Source organism: Hyla sarda, chromosome 1 (genome assembly GCF_029499605.1).
Source record: "Hyla sarda isolate aHylSar1 chromosome 1, aHylSar1.hap1, whole genome shotgun sequence".
NCBI classification, from domain to species: Eukaryota; Metazoa; Chordata; class Amphibia; order Anura; family Hylidae; genus Hyla; species Hyla sarda.
Genome location: NC_079189.1, coordinates 573,357,313 through 573,383,461, shown reverse-complemented (window position 1 = coordinate 573,383,461; position 26,149 = coordinate 573,357,313). Strand labels below are relative to the sequence as shown.

The window sequence follows — 26,149 nt, the reverse complement described above, 5'->3', positions numbered from 1 at the left end:
CAGCAAGGGCATTGAAGATGAAACGTGGCTGGGTCTTTCAGCATGACAATGATCCCAAACACACTGCCTGGGCAACGAAGGAGTGGCTTTGTAAGAAGCATTTCAAGGTCCTGGGGTGGCCTAGCCAGTCTCCAGATCTCAACCCCATAGAAAACCTTTGGAGGAAATTGAAAGTCCATGTTGCCCAGCGACAGCCCCAAAACATCACTGCTCTAGAGGAGATCTGCATGGAGGAATAAGCCAAAATACCAGCAACAGTGTGTGAAAACCTTGTGAAGACTTACAGAAAACATTTGACCTCTGTTATATACCCTTTGTTGGCAATGACAAAGTATTGAGAGGAACTTTTGTTATTGACCAAATACTTATAGTATTTTCCACCATAATTTGCAAATAAATTCTGTAAAAATCAGACAATGTGATTTTATGGATTTTTTTTTCTCATTATGTCTCTCATAGTTGAGGTATACCTATGATGAAAATTCAGGCCTCTCTCAAGTGGGAGAACTTGCACAATTGGTGGCTGACTAAATACTTTTTTGCCTCACTGTATAAAAACATTGAGTAAGGACTAATAGTCTGTTCGTATTACCCTTCCTTACTTTTTTGATACGTTCTTAAAAGGGGTACTCCGGTGGAAAACTTTTTTTTTTTTATCAACAGGTGCCAGAAAGTTAAACAGATTTGTAAATTACTTCTATTAAAAAATCTGAATCCTTTCCGTACTTATTAGCTGCTGAATACTACAGAAGAAATTCTTCTCTTATTGGAACACAGGGCTCTCTGCTGACATCATGACCACAGTGCTCTCTGCTGACATCTCTGTCCATTTTAGGAACTGTCCAGAGCAACATATGTTTTCAATGCTGATTTTCTCCTACTCTGGACAGTTCTTAAAATGGACAGAGGTGTCAGCAGAGAGCATTGTGGTCATGATGTCAGCCGAGAGCTCTAGGTTTCAAAAAGAAAAGAATTTCCTCTGTAGTATTCAGCAGCTAATAAGTACTGGAAGATTAAGATTTTTTAATAGAAGTAATTTACAAATCTGTTTAACTCTCTGGCACCAGTTGACTAAAAAAAAAAAAAAGTTTTCCACCGGAGTACCCTTTTAATGACGCACAACATAAACGTATGTCATGGTGAGCTGGTACTTAACGCACCAGGACATACATTTACGTCCTATACATCAGAGCAATGCTCGGGTCATGCGCAGCAGGTCCCGGCTGCTGATCACAGCCAGGGACCCGCCGGTAATGGCCAACATCTGCGATCGCGTGGATGTTCGCCATTAAACCCTCAGATGCCGTGATCAATACAGATCACTGCATCTGCAGCACTGCGGTCACTAAAATGGATGATCGGATCGCCTACAGCGCTACACAGTGATCCGATCATCCAGAACGGCAGATGGAGGTCCCCTCACCTGGCTCCACTGCCTTCCACAGGTCTTCTGCTCTGGTCTGAGATCGAACAGACCAGAGCAGAAGATGACCGATAATACTGATCAGTGCTATGTCCTATGCATAGCACTGCACAGTATTAGCAATAGAATGATTGCTATAAATAGTCCCCTATGGGGACTATTAAAGTGTAAAAATGAAAGTAAATAAAGTTAAAAAAAAATATTAAAAAAGTAAAAAAAATTTGAAAAACCCCTCCCCTAATAAAAACGTAAATTGTCCCATTTTCCCTATTTCACGCCCAAAAAGTGTAAAAAATAAATAAAATTATATACATATTTGGTATCGCCGTGTGCATAAATATCAGAACTATTAAAATATAATGTTAATGATACGTAAGGTGAACTGCGTTAACGTAAAAATAAAAAATCCAAAATGGCTGCTTTTTTTTTCATAACATTTTATTCCCCTCAAAAATTGATAAAAAATGTATTAAAATTTTATATAAGCAAATATGGTATTAATAAAAAGTACAGATCACAGCGCAAAAAAAATTATTATAAAAAAAGTTATAGGTCTTCAAAATAGGGGGATTTTAAACGTGCTAATTTGGTTAAAAAGTTTGTGATTTTTTTAAGCACAACATTAATAGAAAAGTAGGCTATCATGGGTATCATTTTAATCGTATTGACCCAAAGAATAAATAACACACGTCATTTGTACCATAAAATGTACGGCGTGAAAACGAAACCTTCCAAAATTAGCAAAATTGCGGTTTTCTTTTTAATTTCCCCACACAAATAGTATTTTTTGTTTGCGCCATACATTTTATGGTAAAGTGAGTGATGGCAGTACAACGGACAACTGGTCGCGCCAAAAACAAGCCCGCATACTAGTCTGTAGATGAAAATATAAAAGAGTTATGATTTTTTGAAGGCGAGGAGGAAAAAACGAAAAAGTAAAAATAAAATTGTCTGAGTCCTTAAAGGGTAACTCTCATTAAAACTAATTTTTGCTATTGCACTCCTTTGGTAAATCAAAAATATTTCTAATATACTTTTGTTTAAAAAAACAATTATTTGTGCTTAAAAAAGCTCGAGCCCATTTTCCCCCATCTCATACACAGACTTTGTACCGAAGCCCAAACACAGGAAGTGCAGCCTGGAGTGCTGAGGGGGGGTGGGGGTGTCCAGTCTCATCCAATCATAGTTCCTCTCACACTTAACTGCCATATTCTGTTGGTTGGACTCACCCCCCTCAGCACTCCAGGCTGCAAAAAAAAATAAAATAAAGTTTTTTCCTGGAATAACCCTTTTAAATGTTTGTATAGGAATGTTTTGGTATCAATGTATTTTTCTTAGTCACCAGGTACCAGCTGTATCCCAGAAATACCACTTATCGTTTTCACTTGTTGATGCCATTTCTGACAAACCACTGGTATGTTGTTGTTTTTTTCCCCCGTTACCCAGGAAATTGCCCTAAGGGAGTCAGAAATCATGTTGTGCGGAGGATCAGAGAACATGAGCCAAGCCCCATATGCCGTGCGCAACATTCGCTTTGGTACCAAATTGGTAGCCGATATTAAGGTGAAAAAAATATTTATTAATTTTGATTGCTAGCAGAAACATACTTTGCGGTGTTGTATGGAGATTGTCATGTTGTAAAGTAATGTGCAGCTGTACATTACGTTGGAGTTCTGTCGCAGAATTAGCGGGACCTAAGCAAGCAAAAAAAAAAATGGGCAGACAAGAATACCACCACTTGCAGCAGAGCATGCTAAATAAACAGAAATCAGGCGACCATTATTAAAGGGATTATCCAGGAATAGAAAAACACAGGTAATTTCTTTCCAAAACCGCTCCCTGTCTGTCTCCAGGTTGTGTGTGATATCACAACTTGGCTCCATTCACTTCAGTGGAACTGAGCTGCAGCACCACACCCAACCTGGAGACAGACAGGGAGCGGTTTTGGAAAGAAATTACCTGTGTTTTTCTTTTCCTGGATAACCCCTTTAAAGGCAATGGGATCCAACGTTGTCACAACTTGGATGCAGCTGTGAAACAGACCTATGTAATACGGGAGTTTGCAGATAAGTCTTTGGCTTTGTAAAGAAAACCACAATCTATGGGACTGAGAGAATGTATTTGTTCTACATAAACCTTCCTGAGCCCCTCACACTTAGACTTGTTAGAACCCATTGGTTGTAATACAAGTTGCCATCTACAGCTAATGCGGCCGCCTCTGTGATTGGAAATGTTCTTCCCTTGAGCTGTTTTCCCAGGTTAGGAGAGAGTTTCGGTAGTTGTCTAAAGGGTCCGAATTAGACGGACATTACAGATCTACCAGATTCTGCTGCACCTTGTGAAGAGCAGCAATTGCCTAAATCCTTAAAGGGAAACTGACAACCTGCTCATCCACACAAAACATGAACTATTACTGCTCATTACATAGTTTACGATGTAGTAGACATCCTGATTGTTACTGCACCTGTCCCCATTAATAAAGAAGCCTTGGATTATCACATTGAGTTCCCGTCCGTCTTCATCTCTACTACATCGTTTATATATTGCTATTTCTTTACTGGACTGAGCACCACTGGAGGGCTTCAGGGGAATAGCGGAAGCCGTGCATCGGTCATAGGGGGTGTTAGCAGTAAGCCAGGGGAAGGGAGGTGTGGTAGTGCCAGCTACATCTCTTCTTGAGTGCTGTTTACCAATAACTGATATCGGCCATTGCTTCACTTCAGATGGAAGACACCCTGTGGGCCGCGCTCACAGACTCCATGATAAAGACTACCGTGGCCATTACAGCCGAGAATCTGGCAGAAAAATATGGCATCTCCAGAGAGGATTGTGATAAATATTCCTTCCAGACTCAGCAGAGGTGGAAAGCCGGTGAGTTTTTGCTCCTTTCAAGTTAAAGTTCAGGAATTATAGGTGAATACACTGCTGCTTCAGTGCATGTGAGATAAATACTTACTACAAGGATTGACAAATTTGTTATTAATCGAGGAGCCAGGAAAAAAAAAAAGTTAGGAGCCAGAATCCTGCATGTCATGTAATGTCATATGATCAGTCATTAGATTCCCCTCATCTCTCTCTGTATCCATCATTAGTGTCCCATCATCTCTCCTTGTGTTCGTCATTACTGTCCCCTAATCTCTCCCTGTGTCCGTTAATAGTGACCCCTCATCTCTGCCTGTGTCCGTCATTACTGTCCCCTCATCTCTCCCTGTGTCAGAGTCATTGCTGTCCCCTAATCTCTCCCTGTGTCCCCTCATCTCTCCGAGTCACAGTCATTAGTGTCCCCTCATCTCTTCCTGTGTCAGTCATTGGTGTCCCCTCATATTTTCCTGTGTCACAATGATAAGTGTCCACCTGAGCTCCTCTCATGTGTCACGATCATTGGTGTCCCCTCATCTTTAAAAAAACAAAACTTGCCACTATTCCCATGATGATCCCCTGTTCTGCTTCCGGTCGGTGCTCCGGTGTTACATGAGCAGTAGATGTCAGGTGACTGCTCCGGCTAATCTCCAGCCTTGGTGGTCACGACCAATACTCCTGAGTACAGAGCGAGGCCCCTGATTGGCAGCGGCAGTCACCTGACGTCCACTGCTTATGTAACTCTGTAGCGCTGCCCAGAGACAGAACTGGGGATCAGCGTGGGAAGGAGAGGGAAGTAAGTAAAGCAATTTTTGTGACAATGACCTGGTGCCTAGGATTTTTTTAAATGGGCACTGTCCAAATTTGATTCCTTATGCCAAATAAATAACTTTTTTATAATTGGCTTCCATTAACACAAAATACATTTTATGTTAGTTTTTCTGCTGTATACTTCTGGCCACCAGGGGTCTCCCTTCATGGCCAGAACACATTGGCCCTCATTTACTAACAGCATTCCGACTCTTTTTGTCAGGTTGTGCGCATAAATTCTGCGTAAATTCTGAATGTGCGCCAGAAAAAACCCAACAGAATCAGAAACACTCAGAGTGAAAAAAAAACCTGTGTTCCCTACATTTTATCCAAAAGAAAACTCTACACTTTAAAGCATGTATAAAGTTTCCAAAAGCGGATTAAATTAGTAAATACCATGGAAGAAAAAGGTCGGAACAGCAAAAAACACAACAAAACCTACACTCCACTCTTAGTAAATCAGGGCCATTCCCTCTGGTCAAAATCTCAGATTTTGGTCTCCGGCTTGTAATGTCAGGAAACCAAACTCAGGAAGTGTTTCTCTGCACTGAGCTTGATTGATAGCTGCAAAGAGCCTCACTGTGACAGATGCCCAGACTGAAAGCTGCAAAGAGCCTCACTGAAATGCAACCATTAGAGGGAGCTCATTCTATACAAATTAACAAAAGAGAGAATGTAATAAAAATAACATGTAATTGACGTGTGCAGCTCAGGACGCTGGATACTTTACCGCTGAGATGGCTCCTATTGAATTGAAGTCAAAGAAAGGACCAATTAAAATGGATCAGGATGAACATCCACGACCCCAGACAACCCTGGAACAGATGGCAAAACTGCCCCCGGTGTTCAAGAAGGATGGTGTGGTGACTGCAGGGAATGCATCGGTGAGAAGGAGCATGTTATTACTAAGTTATGTGACTTTATAACAGCGTTTTCAAATTAATGGGCCTCTGGCTGTTGAAAACAACAACTCCCAGAATGTCCAGACAGCCAGTGGCTTTCTGGGCATGTTTTGAGTTGTAGTTTTGCAACAACCAGAGACACACCGGTTGCGAAACACTTCTGCATACGTTTATATTGTCATTAGGCTTCTGAGTTTTTAAATAGTTTTCCAATATATATAATATAAAAAAATTAAGTTTAATTGTAGAATAATGTAAAGTTCTGCAACTTTCTAAAATATTCTCTTTTATTCCAGTTATAAAACCAAATTTTGGACCCTTTTCTGTAGTACGTGTTGTCCACTTTTAGATAGCTACCCTAATGCCTTGGCACTTGAAAGACAACAAGTACTACAAAAAAGGAGATGAAAAGCCACACACGATAGGATGACGTTTTGCAATCTTTATTCAGTAAATATTAAAAGCACTTAAGTCACACATGGATGAGGCAATGCTCAGAGTAGTACAAATGTAACATTATTATGTTTTAATCTTGTATTGTCTTAGCAAACCGCCAAATACACACACACACATATAGAAGTATTTACATACCCATAGGTTGTTATCACTCTGGGATGCTGCCTACCCCGAGAAATGTGTACCAGGGTGCGGTTTGCTTAGTATAGAAGGCCCTGCTGCCAACTGGCCCAAAAACAGCAGGAAATATAGGGAATGTCCACAGCTTGATTTATGAGATAACTGGAACTTTTACTGAACTTCGTATGCAAACAGTCTTTATAAACATATAGTCTCTCCTGAGGTAACCGGGATGCAGGTTCCTCACAGGCTTGCTGGGACTAATAGTCTTTAGCTTTAAGCAGGCCACTGTGCTACTAATTTTATGAGTCGAGTTGAATAGTAGTCACCAGGATTTAGGAAACAGAGCTTTATAACTCACGGTTTTAGTGGCTGCTGGTTCTTTAGGCTTTGGCCTAGTTGAGATGAATTGCGATATGCTGATTGTGCTTGCTTGATAGTCCGGAACAAGAGCAGGAGCAAGAGTGTGCAGGAACAAGAGTGTGAATTTAGTGACTACAGCCCCTTATATACTAAGGGGGCTGGACTAATCCCATTGGCTGCAAAGCCTGTAGGTCCTGAACCCAGAGAATTCTGGGTACATCACATGACATCATCACATGACCCAGGAAGGTCCGAAATATCCGTACAATCATTATAATATATCACGTGACCTAGATAGGTCCTATTCATTTGCACACTATACAGAAATACATTTATATGAGGTGACCAAGGGGCAAGCCCTGCAGGAGAACCCTGTGGAATGGAGGGACTCTAGCTGAAGGGAGTCTAGACAGGGACAGGACAAGGTCCTTTACCGGGACACATCACACTGCTCAAAAAAGTAAAGGGAACACTAAGATAACACATCCTAAATCTGAATGAATGAACTAATCATATGAAATACTTTTGTCTTTACATAGTTGAATGTGCTGACAACAAAATCACACAAACATGATCAATGGAAATAAAATTTATCAACCCATGGAGGTCTGAATATGGAGTCACACTCAAAATCTGGGCATGCTCCTGAGGAGGTGCCAGATGGACTCCTGACGGATGTCCTCCAAGACCTGGACTAAAGCATTCGCCATCTCCTGGACAGTCTGTGGTGCAACGTGGCATTGGTGGATGGAGCGAAACATGATGTCCCAGATGTGCTCAATCGGATTCAGGTCTGGGGAACAGGCGGGACAGTCCATAGCATCAATGCCTTCCTCTTGCAGGAACTGCTGACACACTCCAGCCACATGAGGTCTAGCATTGTCTTGCATTAGGAGGAACCCAGGGCCAACCACACCAGCATATGGTCTCACAAGGGGTCTGAGGATCTCATCTCGGTACCTAATGGCAGTCAGGCTACCTCTGGCAAGCACATGGAGGGTTGTGCGCCCCCCAAAGAAATGCCACCCCACACCATTACTGACCCACCGCCAAACCGGTCATGCTGGAGGATGTTGCAGGCAGCAGAATGTTCTCGATGGCATCTTCACACTGTCACGTCTGTCACATGTGCTCAGTGTGAACCTGCTTTCATCTGTGAAGAGCACAGGGCGCCAGTGGGGAATTTGCCAATCTTGGTGTTCTCTGGCAAATGCCAAACGTCCTGCACGATGTTGGGCTGTAAGCACAACCCTCACCTGTGGACGCCTGGCCCTCATATCACCCTCATGGAGTCTGTTTCTGACCATTTGAGTGGACACATGCACATTTGTGGCCTGCTGGACGTCATTTTGCAGGGCTCTGGCAGTGCTCCCCTGCTCCTCCTTGCACAAAGGCGGAGGTAGCGGTCCTGCTGTTGGGTTGTTGGCCTCCTACGGCCTCCTCCATGTCTGCTGATGTACTGGCCTGTCTCCTGGCAGCACCTCCATGCTCTGGACACTACGCTGACAGACACAGCAAACCTTCTTGCCACAGCTCGCATTGATGTGCCATCCTGGATGAGCTGCACTACCTGAGCCACTTGTGTGGGTTGTAGACTCCGTCTCATGCTACCACTAGAGTGAAAGCACAGCCAGCATTCAAAAGTGACCAAAACATCAGACAGGAAGCATAGGAACTGAGAAGTGGTCTGTGGTCACCACCTGCAGAACCACTCCTTTATTAGGGGTGTCTTGCTAATTGGCTATAATTTCCACCTGTTGTCTGTTCCATTTGCACAACAGCATGTGAAATTGATTGTCAATCAGTGTTGCTTCCTGAGTGGACAGTGTGATTGACTTGGAGTTACATTGTGTTGTTTAAGTGTTCCCTTTTTTTTGAGCAGTGTATATAAGACCAAGTACGAGTACCAATACTTTCTTTCAAGTACTTACAGATACCAATACCTCCCCCCCTCCCCCATTAAGTAGAAGCCCCCAATAGAAAGGTAGGTAAGGAATTCCCGCTATTAGGTAGAAGCCCCCAGCAGGTAGGGAATCCCTGCTATTGGGTATAAGCCCCTAGTAGGTAAGGAATTCCCGCTATTAGGTAGAAGCCCCCAGCAGGTAGGGAATTCCTGCTATTGGGTATAAGCCCCCAGTAGGTAAGGAATTCCCGCTATTAGGTAGAAGTCCCCAGCAGGTAGGGAACATAGAAAACACCAGTAGTTAGTTAGGGAATCCCCCTATTAGGCAGAAGCCCTTAGTGGTTATGCATGGAACTCCCCCCCCCCCCCCCCCCCCATTAGGTAAAGTTCCTAGTAGGGTATCCCCTATTAGATACATGCCTCCATTCGTTTCCTCCCAATAAGCCCCATCCAAAAGAAAATAATAAAAATCCCACTCACCTTCCCTCAGCTACCACTCTGAGGCCTTTACATCCTTTTGCTCTGTTAGTGGTAACAGATAACTAAGAGAATGGTGAAGGTTAGAGGTTTGATTTTATTTAATTTTTTTTTTTTTTTTTTTTTTTTTATGGACTGAAACTGTCTCTTTGTCTACTTGCTGTGTGGGGTCCCTGTGATCTTCAGGAATTGGATACATTTAATCTTACAAATGTCCGATATCTGCACTGATACCATTATCTGCACCAGGACATCCCTCCAATAAATCCTTTAAAAGTATTAAAAAAATATTGCGGCATTGGACATGAATCGGGCGGCACCCGGAGTAGTGGACATGTAGCACTATTATCTAAATCTTATGATGCTGTAACTTTCATACTTTTTCCTTGCAAGCATTGCATGTCTGTAAGACTCCCTACTACATCATCTGGGTCTCCACAAGGAGAATCAGAACCTGCAGGCTGACATTTCCTGTTTTCTTCAGCTCACTGTTCAGCTTTGCCGTATAGATTGGGATATAATGAGCAGAGTCATGTCATTATCATTCGTGGAAGGATGAGTTAATGAGAGCTCTGTTGTATTTGCTGAAGACCTAGTAGGGTAGGAAAGTAACAGTACACACACAGATGAGGCTCTGTAGAGCACCCCCTTGTTACACTCTGGTCTCTGTGGTCAGGACTGTACTGCAGAGTTCACATGTAGTAGTGTCCTATGCTCCTTGGGTAACAGAGCAATGTTCCCAATCCAGGGAGGCTCCAGGTGTTGCAAAACTACAGCTCCCAGCATGCCTGGGCAGCCAAAGGCTTGGAAACACAGCAAAAGAGAGTTCCTCCTTAATCTTGGAGCACGGGTCTGTCTCTGGTTTTCGCTCTATGTAAAAAGGAGTAGATTGGCGTGATAGTAACAATTCCTTCTTTTTCTTGCAGGGAAGCTGTGATGGAGCTGGAGCTGTCATTCTAGCTAGTGAGGAAGCCACCACCAAACACAAGCTCACTCCACTGGCCAGGATTGTAGCCTACCATGCAAGCGGATGTGAACCCAAGATCATGGGCATTAGTAAGAAAATACTATGCTTCATAGGTGAATCCTAAAAGCTTTTATTGAAGTGCTTAAAGGGGTACTCCACTGGAAAACTTTTTTTTTAAATCAAATGGCTCCAGAAAGTTAAACAGATTTGTAAATTACTTCTATTAAAAAATCTTAATCCTTCCTGCTGTATACTACACAGGAAGTACTTTTCTTTTTGAATTTCCTTTCTGTCTGACCACAGTGCTCTCTCCTGACACCTCTGTCCATGTCAGGAACTGTCCAGAGCAGGATAGGTTTGCTATGGGGCTTTGCTGCTACTCTGGACAGTTCCTAAAATGGACAGAGGTTGGCGCGTGGCTTAGCGTGGCATGTGAGCAGACGCGCGGTCCGGAGCTCCGCGGAGCATCCTTCATTTATTCTGGACATCTGGCCAGAATTCAGCTTTTTATTATCGCCTACCTGTGGGGGAAGGTCCCTGGAGCATTTTGATACTGGGATGGCTGGGTGGAGACGTAATAGGAAGACACAGGGAGCGCCGGAGGATAGTGAGGCTGAGATGCAGGGGGAGCCGGCGCCATTTTGCGCAGAGGTGTCCGGAGTTGTGGAATGGCTGCAGCGCTTCGCACGTGTCACAGAACCACTAGTTCGGGCTCCGGTGGATGACTGGAGCGAGGAGGAGCAGGATTGGGCTGACTGGCTGGCCGGGGCCTCGGTCTCTTATACGGCCGCGGACCCCGCCACTGTGCTGAGTGGGCCTATACATCATGCTGCCGCAGGTCAGTCTGAACTTAACTCTCTCTTTTCTGGAGTGCCATCTGCCTGCCAAGGGGACTCCTCTAACATTGCTGCTCTACCCCCTGATGACCTTGCTGGGACTCTCTCTGCTGTATCTGCACAGCTCTCTGCAAATGTTAACCCCTTCAGAGCTGTTGTGGTGCCTGCAACATTAACCCCTTAACGACAATGGACGTAAATGTACGTCATGGTGACGTGGTACTTAGCACACCATGACGTACATTTACGCGCCGACATGATCGCGAGCACCGGAGCGGTGCTCGCGTCATGCCCGGCAGGTCCCGGCTGATATCAGCAGCATGCGATTGCGCGGATGTCCGCCATTAACCCCTCCAATGCCGTGATCAATACAGATCACGGCATCTGTGGCATTGCGGTAGTTTGAATGGACGATCGGATCGCCTGCAGCACTGCCGCAGGGATCCGATCATCCAGCATGGCGGCCGGAGGTCCCCTCACCTTGCTCCGGCCGTCTCCCGGGGTCTTCTGCTCTGGTCTGAGATTGAGCAGACCAGAGCAGAAGATCACCGATAATACTGAGCAGTGCTGTGTCCTATACATAGCACTGCACAGTATTAGCAATCAACTGATTGCAATGAATAGTCCCCTATGGGGACATAAAAAGTGTAAAAAAAAAAAAAAAAAAAGGAAAAAAATGTAAAATAAAAAAGGAAAAAAATTTGAAAAATCCCCTCCCCCAATAAAAAGTAAAACGTCCGTTTTTCCCCATTTTACCCCCAAAAAAGCGTAAAAAAAATAATACACATATTTGGTATCGCTAAAAGTCTGAACTATTAAAATATATTGTTAATTACGGTGAATTTATAAAAAATTAATAAAAAGTAAAACCTAAGCAAAAGTGGTACTGATAAAAACTACAGATTATGGTGCAAAAAATTAGCGCTCATATCGCCCCATATACGGAAAAATTAGAAAGTTATAGGTGGTCAAAATAGGGCAATTTCAAACATACTAATTTTGTTAAAATGGTTTGAGATTTTTTTTAAGCGGTACAATTATTTAAAAGCACATAATCATGGGTATAATTTTAATTGTATTTACCCACAGAATAAAGAAAACATGTCATCTTTACTGGAAAGTGTACAGCGTGAAAACAAAACCTTCCAAAATTTGCTAAATTGCGGTTTTCTTTTCAATTTTCCCACATAAATAATATTTGTTTGGTTGCGCCATACACTTTATGGTAAAATAAGTGATGTAATTACAAAGTACAATTGGTGACGCAAAAAACGAGCCCTCATATGTGTCTGTGGATGGAAATATAAGAGAGTTATGATTTTTAGAAGGCGAGGAGGAAAAAACGAAAATGCAAAAATAAAATTGGTCTGGTCCTTAAGGCCAAAATGGGCTTGGTCCTTAAGGGGTTAAACACCTCATCTACATCTGCTCCTGCTAAGCCAATTTTGAAGGTTGTCTCCAAGGGCAACACCGATGTTAAAATGCTACTGGGCGGCCTGCGTGAGGACATTAACCTTATCCGCCATGATATGCGCGTTAGTGCGGTTGAGGAAAGGGTGGGGATCTGGAGGATCACGTCCCTTCGCTTAAGAGAGATATGCATCATGTGATTAACAATCTGACTGCACTTGCCACTAAATTTGATGACATGGACGCCTATTAGGTGTTCCTGAAAAAGTCAAGGGTCGTGATCTGAAGAATATTTTGAAAATTGGCTCCTTAATACTTTTGGAAAAGAGACTTTGATGCCTTTGTGGTGAACCACGGGATGAATGGCGGATCACGGGTGTTGCGGTGTGAGTGGTGGGATCTGATGTTATTAACCCCGGGGGTCGGATGGTAGTAACCACTATGTGTTTGTGACGCCAGTGTGGTTTTCGGGTTCCGGATCACCACACACCTGGATTCTCTGTTATCCCACGGGCTAGTAGTGAATAAAGAGTCCACAACCAGATATGGTTAAACGGAGGCTTTACTGAGTAGAAGACAGGTGGAATTATCTTCACAGCTAAGGCCAGATTTCCCAGAGAGGTGGCCAGGACCCAGAGGACCTCGCAGCTTGCTGGACCAATACTTGTAATAAACCTGACTTGTAATTAGACTTGACTTTACTTTGTGCAGGACTTGACTAGTTTCAGTGACAGCAGACATAGACTTGAGACTTACTGGAGAGACTGAAGCTTTTGGGCCTTCCAGATGCTGATCACTTGTCCTGAGATCTCTGGTGGTTGCTGTCTCAGCAAAGATGTGTTCTCAAAGAGAGTGGTGGTACAAGAGGGAGAATTGTAAATGGCCACCCCTTTATATAGTGAGCTGGACTAAAGCCCATTGGTCAAGCTGTGGGTCATAGGTTGAACTGGTGCTCTCTGGGAGTACATGTGACAACAAATCATGTAACTGCATAACATAACATGTGACAGGCTTACTCACAGATCCTTGAGACTTCCCACAGGTCCTCTACACTATCTTTACATAGGGATCCTGCCTATACATTAAAGTGACATACACACAATATAAAACAACAGGGAGACAACAGGGGGAGACCCTGCAGAGGAGCCCCCAGGTCACTGAGGGACTCAACCTGACAGGGCCTACAGGTAGTACAGGACCGTGTACCTGTACTGGGACATCACACCTTTATTTGCTGTTGAGCACGCCCACATGGTGCCCACTCATCCCCTCCCGCCTGGAGTCCCACCTCGAGCTGTCCTCATCCGCATTTTGCACTATAAAGATAGAGATATCATTCTCCATAAAGCCAGGGACATGGACTCGCTCACCATCAATGGCAGCCGTATCTCTATTTTCCCGGATTTTTGGGCTGAAGTTGAGAAGAGGCATGCACTAAATGTAATGTACTCTATGCTATACCCTGCACGCCTCCACATAGTTGCTCTAGGAACTACCCATATGTTTGACTCCTCTGTGGCGGCTGCAGAATGGCTGGATATACATGAGGCGCAAATATGGCGCTCCCGTACCTGAGGTTCCTGTGTGGACTGTGTGTACCGATGTTGGTCCTGCTGGCCTGCCTGGGACTTCCTGTGCCTTTTATGCATATTTAGGCCACATAGTTTCGAATGTGCCTCTGTATCTATGCTGTGCCTTTTATTAATAACTTTATTGATACTTATATTACTGGTTCTCTGTTCTCTGGGTACTTGTCTATGTTGCCATATGTCCTCATTATGTTTTGTTCTCATTTGCTCGGATTTGAGTATGGCATGTTGGTGAAGTATCTTCTATCTATATGTCACCTGCTCACTCTACCTGGGCTATTTGTTTGCCCCTTGTGTTGCAGGTTGTGACTGTTTAGTTATTGCTGTTTGTCTGGGGTGTCCTTGTTGTTAAGTGTCCTTTCTTCTGCTCATTATGCAGTGCTCTGTCTTTTATGTTTCTTCCCAGTTTCGCTTATTGGCGGCTCCTGCGTCCGCCCCCTTACATTGTCACTTATGATTCCTTAATTATCTTATGGCTACTGATTTACATGTGGTGGTGTGGAACGAACGTAAGGGGCCTCAATGATCCCACCAAGCGTCTTGCTGTTTTTCAGGTGTGGTATCCCAGTACAGGACCTGGTCCTGTTCCTGTCTAAAGTCCCCTCAGCCAGAGTCCCTTCATTCCCATAGGGCTCTCCTACAGGGCTTACCCCTGGTCGCCTCATATAAATTGTGTATTATTTAATGTATATACATAGATAATATAACTGTATAGGACCTTAGCAGGTCATGTGACTATAATAATGGTTGTACTATTGTTCAAGGACCTTCCAGTGTCATGTGATATACCCAGAGTTCACTGGGTTCAGTACTTACAGGTTTGCTGACCAATGAGCTTAGTCCAGCCCCTTGTTATATAAAGGGCTGTAGCCACTAAATTCGCTCTCTTAGTTCCTGCTTTTCCTGTCGGATTATCAAGCGAGCACAAATATCTCAGCACAAATCTCAATTCAACTAGGCCAAAGCCTGAAAGAACCTGCAGCCACTAAACCGTGAGTTACAAAGCTCAATCTATCCAATCCTGTGTGACTACTACTAGCTAGAATATTATAATTAGTAGCACAGTGGCCTGCATCAAAGCTCATTGCTTCAAAGTCCCAGCAAAACCTGTGAGGAACCTGCATTCCGGTTGCCTCTTAAGAGAATGTTATGTATAGAGACTGTTGCATAAAATCTTCAAGTAAAGTTCTTCAGTTTATTCATAAAGTCTGCTGTGGACATTCCGTTATTTTCCCTGCCGTTTCGGGGACGGTTGGCGGTAGGACCATTCACACTAAGGAAACCTCCCCCTGGCGTCACGGCAACTAAGGGCTAATACCACCAGACCCTGCACTTACATCACCGCAACACCCCAGACACCAAAACTCTCCTGGTTCACCACAAGTCTTTTGGCGTCTTACTGACAGGATACGGGTGTGTGCCTTTAAGAACTTTGCTACCCTGACAAAAGCCATAGTCCTCACCCTATTCAGAACTGTGCTTTATAAACTGTCCGGAAATATCGCATGTAGCGATTAAGATTGCGCCCAGAAGTGTACGGGACTTTACTGTTGAGATTGTGCTGAGCTGGGGCGCAAGAAAAAGGGCCTTCCCGCGTGCTCGAAAAGCTGCAACTCCTCCCCCTTGATCCTCCGCAGTCACACCGGAGGATCGAAAAGTCCCTCCTGTGTTGCCAAGGAGAAGGACTTCTTGCCCGGACCAAACCGGAAGTCCCTCGGGCGCAGCAAAAATTCAAAAGCTCCGGCAGCTGCGCCCGCATCCACATAGTGCACCTCCGCTGCAAAGACTCTGCAAAAGCCAGAAGAAGAATCCGGGCAGCGCAGCTAATACCGCAGACTACAGCAGCAGATTGCACAAACCGCTGCAGCACGCCGCGTTCCATCTTAAAGGGCCAGCGTATCCTAATTGCCAAGCAGCGAGGACGCACTCAATCTTCAAGACAGCGCACTCAAGCTTCAAGACAGTGCTCTCAAGCTTCAGGACAGCGCACTCAAGCTCCAAAACAGCGCACTCAAATTTTCTTAAAGGGCCAGCGTACCCAATCAAGTTTCCAAATGTCAACACCTACAGAATCATCACCACCAACTAACCAACAGGATGGAGGTGCTCCTGGGACAGCTACAGGGATCTGCATTGGAAGAGGTCCGCACCTGGCCAGCTGCCGACAAGGCCACAGTGTAGCACATTTTTGAGGGACTCTACCAAGTGTTTGAGTCTCACTCCCCATCTGAGGTACGTCTACGCTTGTACCAGAGACGTCAGAAACCAGGTAAAACCCTTCGGGCCTATGCTGTAGCATTACAAAATGCATTACAAACTGTGCAGAAGTTAGACAGCATTATGCCCGAGCAGGGTAACAAGGTGCTCATGGACAGATTCATAGATTTTTTTTTATATAATATTTTTTTATGCACCATTACATATGCACCCACCTTATTATCACTTTAGCACATGCATTCATATAATCTTAATCCTATCTAAGCACATTATAGAGTTCTAACACATACATGGCATGGTACACATGTTCACATACACATTTTTTTTTTTTGCGTGGTTCACAGCACATTGGTTTTGGATGATTTTAGCACACATTTTTCTTCACATTGCCTCTTTTTTTTTTTTTTTTTTATTTATTTTTTTTTTAGGTTATACATCATTTGATCAAGTATCCAATATTCATGGGAAGAAATTTTCGTATTATGGAGTTTGCATTATTGGACCACGCTTGACATATACTTTTCTTATTTCTTATTATTTTTTATATTTTATATATTTATTTTTCATTTATAAAAAAATTTTCAGTGATAAAACATAAAAATGGGTATGTCTTGTTGTTATCCTATGAAGATGCATCTTCACTGACGAATTTGATTTTGTAACAATGGGTTGTCACATGTGTGGTATATAATTTATTTATTTTTTGCCTGATTTTTATTGTATTGTGTACAATCAGATGGGGTAATTTGGGTGTCACATATTTGGTTGAAAGACACTGGAAATATGGGTCATAGTATATGGTCACAGTAGAGAAGAGTATGCATATTTATATTATATGTCGGTGTATTAATTAATTTTATCACATATTTGATCTTTCTATTCTATATACAGTGGTCCCTCAACATACGATGGTAATTCGTTCCAAACGAGTCATCGTTTGTCGAATCCATCGTATGTTGAGGGATTCGTGCAATGTAAAGTATAGGAAGCTGTACTCACCTGTCCCCGCCGCTTGTTATGGTGTCCATCGCTCCCGATGGTGATCCCGGGCCTCCGCTGGGCTCTCCTGGTCTTCTCCGGTCCTCCGCTGTCTTCTCCGGTCCTCTTCTGTCTTCTCCGGTCCTCTTCTGTCTTCCGCAAGGCCTTACTGGGCCTGCGTAGCGATGTCATTACGCCGCTGCATACGCCATTCCTATTGGATGACGTGCGCAGCAGCGTATTGACGTCATCAGAGAGGGCCGAGAAGACACCGGAAGACCAGGGCTGGACCCGGAGGGCACCCCGGAGCATCGTGGAGGGGTAAGTAGTACTTACCGCACCACACAGGGAACATTAAGCTGCTATCCGGCAGCAGCTTAAGCATTTGGCGCTGCTGGATAGCACTTAATGCGATGGCCCCAACATAAAAAAGCATCGTATGTCGATGCTGACATCGACATGTGATGGCCTCTGAGAGGCCATCGTATGTCGATTTCATCATATGTCGGGGCCATCGTAGGTCGGGGGGTCACTGTATACATTTTTCTTTTTATTATTCACATATACTGATTCATGCTGGTCCATACAATGCACATAACATGCCATCTGATTAATGGTAATCACTTTTGGCAGTCACTTCTTATTCAATTTGAGCATGTACTTTCACAGTTTTTATATATATGTTTCCAGATACTGTTTGCACTGTCCCATTGCCCCACTTTCATTGTCCAGTTGTTGAAGTGCAATATCACTGTTTATATTTTTAGTATTTTATACCATTGTAAACATTTTATCTAGTGACCAGTCTGCGACAAGGGCCCTGCCGCAGACCTCACATCATTTTCTAAATAAATGTCATTATTTTATGCTATTTTAGACACGTTTTCTCTTTCTCTTCTTTCTAATTTTTGACCATATTTCTTTTACTCTTACCTAGCCTAGCAGGACTGCCTCCCTTTTTATACTATTAGTACTCTATCTGAATTGTGTTCGTTACCTGATATCTCCCTTTGGATTACTCATGGGATTTTGTATCTCTCCCAGGTGTACGATGGGCCGATTTTGAAGTCATTTGCTCAACTGCGGGAGGAATTTATTCTACCTCGCTCATTTTTTTTATCGTTACCTACAAATGCGACATGCCCTTGATGCGCAGTCTCGGGCTTGCGATTTGACTGTCGGCTCGTCTGTAGTGGTAAATGATTTGTTCACTCAGATATCTACTAAAGGTGTGATGTCTGTGCTGTGTAGGGAACTGCTGTCCTCGTATCATGAGGCCTATCCGTTGAGTATTAAGGATAAATGGGAGATGGATGTGGGTCCCATATCGGATGAGCAGTCGACACAGATTTTAACTATGACCCCGCGGCTTGCCATATCAGAGGCCCACCGGGTGTCCCAAATTTCACATTGAGTGTATCATACTCCCGCCTTTCTGCATAGAATTGGGGTACGGCCGGATTCCTGCTGTCCCCGTTGTTCCCTCCCGATGCTCACTTGCTTCATGTGATGTGGTACTCTACTCATCTTACACAATTTTGGAATGATGTGGTATAGTTGATTAGGAGAGTGTATGGTTGCCCGTTCAGTCTGTCCTCCTTGACGGGTGTCCTGGGATATTTAGATGGGTTAGATGAGGATGGTGGCTTGTACATTGCTATTAGTAGGATTTTATACCAAGCTCGTAAATTAATCGCATAGCATTGGTTGCGAGCCTCCCCACCTACTATTTCTGAGTTGACTATAAAATTAAATCATATCATTAGACTGGAAAAAGGTGTATATCTTTAAAGAAAAGCCTTACGTAAATTTGAGTCCAATTGGGGACCTTGGATCGATATCCCTGGTTTGTCATCCATTTATTTGCAGAGAACTCTTATGGAGGTGATTTTGGGGCAGTTAGGGGGGTCTGACCACTAATACTGTCTAAGTTCTGTTTGTGACCTCTTCTTGTTTAACCCCTTAACGACGCAGGACGTATATTTACATCCTGCGCCGGCTCCCGCGATATGAAGCGGGATCGCGCCGCGATCCCGCATCATATCGCGTCGGTCCTGGCGCTCATCAACGGCCGATCGCGGCGATGTGCGGTATTAACCCTTTAGAAGCGGCGGTCAAAGCTGACCGCCGCTTCTAAAGTGAAAGTGAAAGTGACCCGGCTGCTCAGTCGGGCTGTTCGGGACCGCCGCGGTGAAATCGCGGCGTCCCGAACAGCTTGCAGGACACCGGGAGGGCCCTTACCTGCCTCATCGGTGTCCGATCGACGAATGACTGCTCCGTGCCTGAGATCTAGGCAGGAGCAGTCAAGCGCCGATAACACTGATCACAGGCGTGTTAATACACGCCTGTGATCAGGATGAGAGATCAGTGTGTGCAGTGTTATAGGTCCCTATGGGACCTATAACACTGCAAAAAAAAGTAAAAAAAAAGTGTTAATAAAGGTCATTGAACCCCTTTCCTAATAAAAGTTTGAATCACCCCCCTTTTCCCATAAAAAAAATAGAACAGTGTAAAAAAAAATAAACATATGTGGTATCGCCGCGTGCGTAAATGTCCGAACTATAAAAATATATCATTAATTAAACCACACGGTCAAAACCGCACGGTCAATTCCAAAGTAAAAAAAAACGCATTTTTGGTCACTTTTTATACCATTAAAAAATGAATAAAAAGTGATTAAAAAGTCCGATCAAAACAAACATCATACCGATAAAAACTTCAGATCACGGCGCAAAAAATGAGTCCTCATACCGCCCTGTACGTGGAAAAATAAAAAAGTTATAGGGGTCAGAAGATTAAATTTTTAAACGTATAAATTTTCCTGCATGTAGTTATGATTTTTTCCAGGAGTACAACAATATCCAACCTATATAAGTAGTGTATCATTTTAATCGTATGGACCTACAGAATAATGATAAGGTGTAATTTTTACCGAAATATGCACTGCGTAGAAACGGAAGCCCCCAAAATTGACAAAATGGCGTTTTTTCTTTGATTTTGTCGCACAATGATTTTATTTTCCGTTTCGCCGTGCATTTTTGGGTAAAATGACTAATGTCACTGCAAAGTAGAATTGGCGATGCAAAAAATAAGCCATAATATGGATTTTTAGGTGGAAAATTGAAAGGGTTATGATTTTTAAAAGGTAAGGAGGAAAAAACAAAAGTGCAAAAACTGAAAAACCCAGAGTCCTTAAGGGGTTAATCTACTTTGTCATTTTGTGTCTGTGTTGGTGTGTTATGCTGTCTAATTTTCGGTTTTCTATGTACGGGTTGCGTCTGCCACTTGTTGTTGCCCCCTCTTTAGTGTTATTTGATATTACACTTGTTCCCATGTAAAGCTTATTTGGTATTTTTGCATATGCTTTTTGCCTCGACCATGCTTCTTATATGTGGGATGATTTATTGTATTGCACTGCATTATTTTCCATGATATCGTTCTGCTTTTCCCTACTGTGAAGAAAGGACACAGGGGCTGGGGGAAGCATTTTTCTGTGAGGGGCGGGGGGGTTCTGCGTCTATGTATGTTTTTTAGTTTTTGTGTGCTGTTTGTTTTATATAAAAAATGTTTAATAACAATTTCTGATAAATAAATAAATAAATGGACGGAGGTGTCAGCAGAGAGCACTGTGGTCAGACAGAAAGGGAATTCAAAAAGAACTTCCTGTGGAGCTGATAAGTACTGGAAGGATTAGGATTTTTAAATAGAAGTAATTTACAAATCTGTTTAACTTTCTGGTACCAGTTGATTTGATTCAGAATTTTATTTTTTTCCCGTGGAGTACCCCTTTAAAGGTGAACTCCAGATGAAACTAACTTATCCCCTATCCACAGGATAGGGGATACGTAAGTAGCTGATCACAGGGGGTCCGACTGCTGGGAACCCCTGCACAATCTCCGGAACGAGACCTGGCGCTCAGTGAGGGGCGCATTCTGCAGGGGGCACTAGCTCCATTCATTTCTACGGGAGTGCCGAAAAGACCCGAGTATTTGAGTTGGAGAACCCACCATTGCCATAAAAAAAGAAAAAGATAAATAAATCCACAATGAATATAGCATGTTGTAAATCCTAAATTTCTGTAGGACATCCTAAAAAGTGCAAAGAAGGAAAGAGTTTGTTATTTTTTATTTCCTGGTATGGCAATGCCATAGTCTTGTAGGTCTCCAAACTGTAGACCACCAGATGATGCAAAACTACAACTCCCAGCATGCCCGGGCAGCCAATGCTGAGAGTTGTAGTTTTGCAACATCTGGTGGTCTACAGTTTGGAGACCACTGCAATAGTCTGTCCATTTATCTTTATACAACCCATGGCATAAGGGGTCAATGTATCATTTTACTGTAATGACATATTGTCCTGTTACAGTACGCAAAACTATTATGTAATTTTTTCCAGGTCCTGTCCCTGCCGTTACTGAAGCATTAAAGAAGGCCGGCCTGACCCTGAAGGACATGGATTTGGTGGAGGTAAAAGCAGGTTCAGATTTATTGGTCTATAGATAAATGCTGAAGACCAGCATAAAGAGGTTGTCCCTATATTAGAAGTCATCCCCTAGGAGAAAACCAGCTGATTTGTAGGGGTCCAACCACTGGGGACCCCAGCAAACACAAGAACAAAGGTTAATTGTGAATGGTGCGGCATATGCTTGGCCACTGCTCCATTCATTCTCTATGGGACTTGGGGACATTGCCAAGCGTTCAACTCTGCAATGTCCCTAAGTCCCATAGAGAATGAGTGGAGAAGCTGTCGCACATGGGTCATGTGAACTGCTGATTTCATCCCAATAATTGTTCATGGATTTTGGAAGTTAGAGTTGATTCTACCTGTACCGCAACAAATTACCAAATGCGTTTTGTAAAACTAGGCAAATTGCATTAAACTTTTACATCGATTTCAGTCATTTGCAGTAAAACTCATGTGGTAATCAAGTTGCGGTACCACTAATTAGCCGCAACATGTGAACAGAACCTTAGAATACTGGTGATTTTCCATTAACAGATGAATGAGGCTTTTGCTGCTCAGTACTTATCAGTGGAGAAAGCCTTAGGCCTGGACCGTATGAAGACCAATGTCAATGGTGGCGCCATCGCCCTAGGACACCCTTTGGCCGCCTCCGGATCCCGAATCATCACTCATCTGACTCATGAGCTCAGGTACGTTTCATCGGATGAATCTCTAAAAGTCACTTTACAGTCATGGCCAAAATGTTGGCACCCCTGAGATTTTTCAAGACAATGAAATATTTCTCACAGAAAATATTGCAGTAACACATGTTTTGCTATACACATGTTTGTTCCCTTTTTGTGTATTGAAACTAAACAAAAAAGGCAGGAAAAAAAGCAAATTGGACATGATGTCACACCAAACTCCAAAAATGGGCTGGACAAAATTATTGACACCCTTAACTTAATATGTGGTTGCACACCCTTTGGAAAAAAATAACTGAAATCAGTCCTATAACCATCAATAAGCTTCTTACACCTCTCAGCCGGAATGTTGGACCACTCTTCCTTTGCAAACTGCTCCAGGTCTCTCTTATTGGAAGGCGCCTTTTCCCAACAGTAATTTTAAGATCTCCCCAGAGGTGATCAATGGGATTTAGATCTGGACTAATTTCTGCCACTTCGGAACTCTCCAGCGCTTTGTTGCCATCCATTTCTGGGTGCTTTTTGACGTATGTTTGGGGTCATTGTTCTGCTGGAAGACCCAAGATCTCGGATGCAAACCCAGCTTTCTGACACTGGGCTGTACAATGCGACCCAAAATCCATTGGTAATCCTTGATGCCTTGCACACATTCAAGGCACCCAGTGCCTGAGGCAGCAAATCAACCACAAAACATCAATGAACCTCCCCCATATTTCACTTTAGGTACTGTGTTCTTTTCTTTGTAGGCCTCATTCTGTTTTTGGTAAACAGTAGAATCATGTGCTTTACCAAAAAGCTCTATCTTCATCTCATCTGTCCACAAGACATTTTCTCAGAAGGATTTTGACTTAATCAAGTTCATTTTGGCAAAATGTAGTCTTGCTTTTTTATGTTTCTGTGTCAGCAGTGGGGTCCTCTTGGGTCTCCTGCCATAGCGTTTCATTTCATTTAAATGTCGAGGGGTAGTTTGCGCTGACTCTGATGCTCCCTGAGACTGCAGGACAGCTTGAATATCTTTGGAACTTGTTTGGGGCTGCTTATATACCATCCGAACTATCCTGCGTTGACACCTTTCATCAATTTTTCTCTTCCATCCACGCCCAGAGAGATAAGCTACAGTGTCATGGGTTGCAAACGTCTTGATAATGTTGCGCACTGTGGACAAAAGCAAATCTAGATCTCTGGAGATGGACTTGTAACCTTGAGATTGTTGATATTTTTCCAAAATTTTGGTTCTCAAGTCCTCAGACAGTTTTCTTCTCCTCTTTCTGTTGTCCATGCTTAGAGAGACACAATGCAAAGACTAAGTCAACTTCTCTCCTTTTTATTTGCTTTCAGGTTTTTTTTTAAAATATTGCCCACACCTGTTACTTGCCCCAGGTGAGTTTAAAGGAGCATCACATGCTTGAAACAATCTTATTTTTCCACAATTTTGAAAGGGTGCCAATAATTTTGTCTATCCCATTTTTGGAGTTTGATGTGACATTATGTCCAATTTGATTTTTTCCCTTCCTTTTGTGGTTAAGTTCCAATACACACAAAGGGAATAAACATGTGTATAGCAAAACATGTGTAAGGGTGCGTTCCCACCTGGCATATACGCAGCGTATTTCACGCTGCGCAAAATTTGTGGCAGCAGCGGGAAATACGCTGCGTATTCCTAGCTCACTACACACACAGAGCTTTCCGGCGGCAGCCCTATGTGTGCAATGAGTTTTGGAGGCGGAGCTGCGCGTCACAGTCACTACGGCACATGGCCCCGCCTCTAAAACTCACTACACGCATAGGGCTGCTGCCGGAAAGCCCTCTGTGAAAAGTGAGCGAGGAATACACAGCGTATTTCCTGCTGCTGCGGCAAATTTTGAGCAGCGTGAAGTACGGCAGGTGGGAACGCACCCTTACTGCAATCCTTTTATGTGAGAAATACTTCATTTACTTGTAAAATTTCAGGGGTGCAAACATTTACAGCCATGACTGTATAATGATGGCTATAATCTTAATTTCACTTATTAATTTTTTTTATCTAATCCTCAGACGTCGCGGTGGTAAATAAGCAGTGGGGTCGGCCTGTATCGGCGGAGGTCAGGGTATCGCCATCGTCCTGGAGAATCTTGCATAACTTCTGCACCGCTGCCCTGAATGAGCAGTGGGAATGGTCTAACTAATATGAGAACTGTTCTAGAATAATACAGCCCTGACGTGCCTGGTGATCGAGCCATATATCAAGCTAAAATCCTATAGGACTAGACTGTCAGCTAGAGCCCTGCGTGGGACTGGTTTTTCAATCCTGCTCCCGTTGGCTCCCGATGTTTTTTTTTGACCAATCCCACCCACTGTCGCTGAAATGTTTGTCCAATCCCGCCTGCTCCCGCTAACATAGGAGGGGACAGACACTAGGGTGCAATGCTCTGCATATACTCCCCATGTATGGCAGTGTGTGTAATACACACAGTGTGCAGTATGTGCAGAGCTTTGCACTCTAGTGTATGTACAGATGTGAATAGCAGGGACTGTGCAGACTCAGAGGCCCTGGGTCACTGACCAATGTAATGTTCTGCACATACCTGGCATATGGGGATGTATAAGGGCTCTTTTTTTGCGCCATGGTCTGTAGTTGTTATTGGTACCATTTTGTTTTAATAGGACTTTTTGATTGCTTTTTATTATTTTTTATGACATATGAAGTGCCCAATACATGTTCCCCAAAGCACTTCACCCACTCACACCTGTTGCGCCAGTGTTGTCCCACATAATACATGTTCCTCCAGTGCCCCACTCACACCTTTTGCTGCTTTTCTGATCCTTGCGCCACTGCTGCTCCTCCGGCCACTGCTGGTCCTGCTTGCTGGCTCCACCATCTATTCTGGTGGTATACAGGTTGCTGGCCCGCTACTCACAACGCTGCTGCTGGCTCCGTGCTCTTGCTTGCCCCACAGATTTTCCTCCTTGCTGCTCCTCTCATCCACGCCTGCTCGCCCCACATGCCTGTCCTTCCTGTTGCTCCATTTGGATCTCCACGCCGCTGGCCCACTCCTCTAGAATAATGCAGCCCGCGCTTGCTCCACATGCTGTGTAAAGGGTGGCATGGAGCTAACTTCCAAAAGCCGTCGCTGTTCACAGTAGCGACTTTTGGTCTTCAAAAAAATGGTGGCCAGCTCCTTGTAAGTTGTGTTCTGTGCAAGTCCACGCACCTGCGCAGAACACATCTTATTGTAAGTGAACCATACGGTTGGCATCTGAGGATCGCCATGTCCGCAAATTCTGTAGAGCAAGTGTGCTGGTGTTGTGAAGTGCTCTGTGTAATGGCAGCCCCCTTTTAAAACATTATAATTAAATATTAGTTTAAAGTAAAAAATAAAAAAAAATATATACATATATAAAATAAATGCCCTAGATCAGCTAAATTTAATAAATACATTTTAAAAAGGTGACCCTTTCCCTTTAACCCCTTAAGGACGCAGCCCTTTTTTTCGCAATTCTGACCACCGTCACTTTAAGCATTAATAACTCTAAGATACTTTTACCGATTATTCTGATAATGTTTTTTTGTGACATATTCTACTTTATGTTAGTGGTAAATTTTCGTCATTACTTGTATCCTTTCTTGGTGAAAAATCCCAAAATTTCATGAAAATTTTAAAAATTTTGAATTTTTCTAACTTTGAAACTCTCTGCTTGTAAGGAAAATTAAT

The 26,149-nt window shown here is 43.4% G+C and overlaps 1 protein-coding gene across 1 annotated transcript in view; it reads left to right on the top strand.

Moving 5' to 3' along the window:
• Positions 1-25,673, top strand: part of LOC130294322 (3-ketoacyl-CoA thiolase, mitochondrial-like) — a 67,473-nt gene extending 41,800 nt beyond the window's left edge. Inside the window, exons 2-8 of the mRNA XM_056543945.1 lie at positions 2,870-2,986; positions 4,147-4,294; positions 5,801-5,976; positions 10,240-10,369; positions 21,706-21,776; positions 22,309-22,463; positions 24,492-25,673. Of these exons, the coding sequence (XP_056399920.1) occupies positions 2,870-2,986; positions 4,147-4,294; positions 5,801-5,976; positions 10,240-10,369; positions 21,706-21,776; positions 22,309-22,463; positions 24,492-24,510 (816 nt within the window). The 3' untranslated portion in view covers positions 24,511-25,673. The remainder of the gene's footprint in view (positions 1-2,869; positions 2,987-4,146; positions 4,295-5,800; positions 5,977-10,239; positions 10,370-21,705; positions 21,777-22,308; positions 22,464-24,491) is intronic.
• Positions 25,674-26,149: the final 476 nt, after the last annotated feature.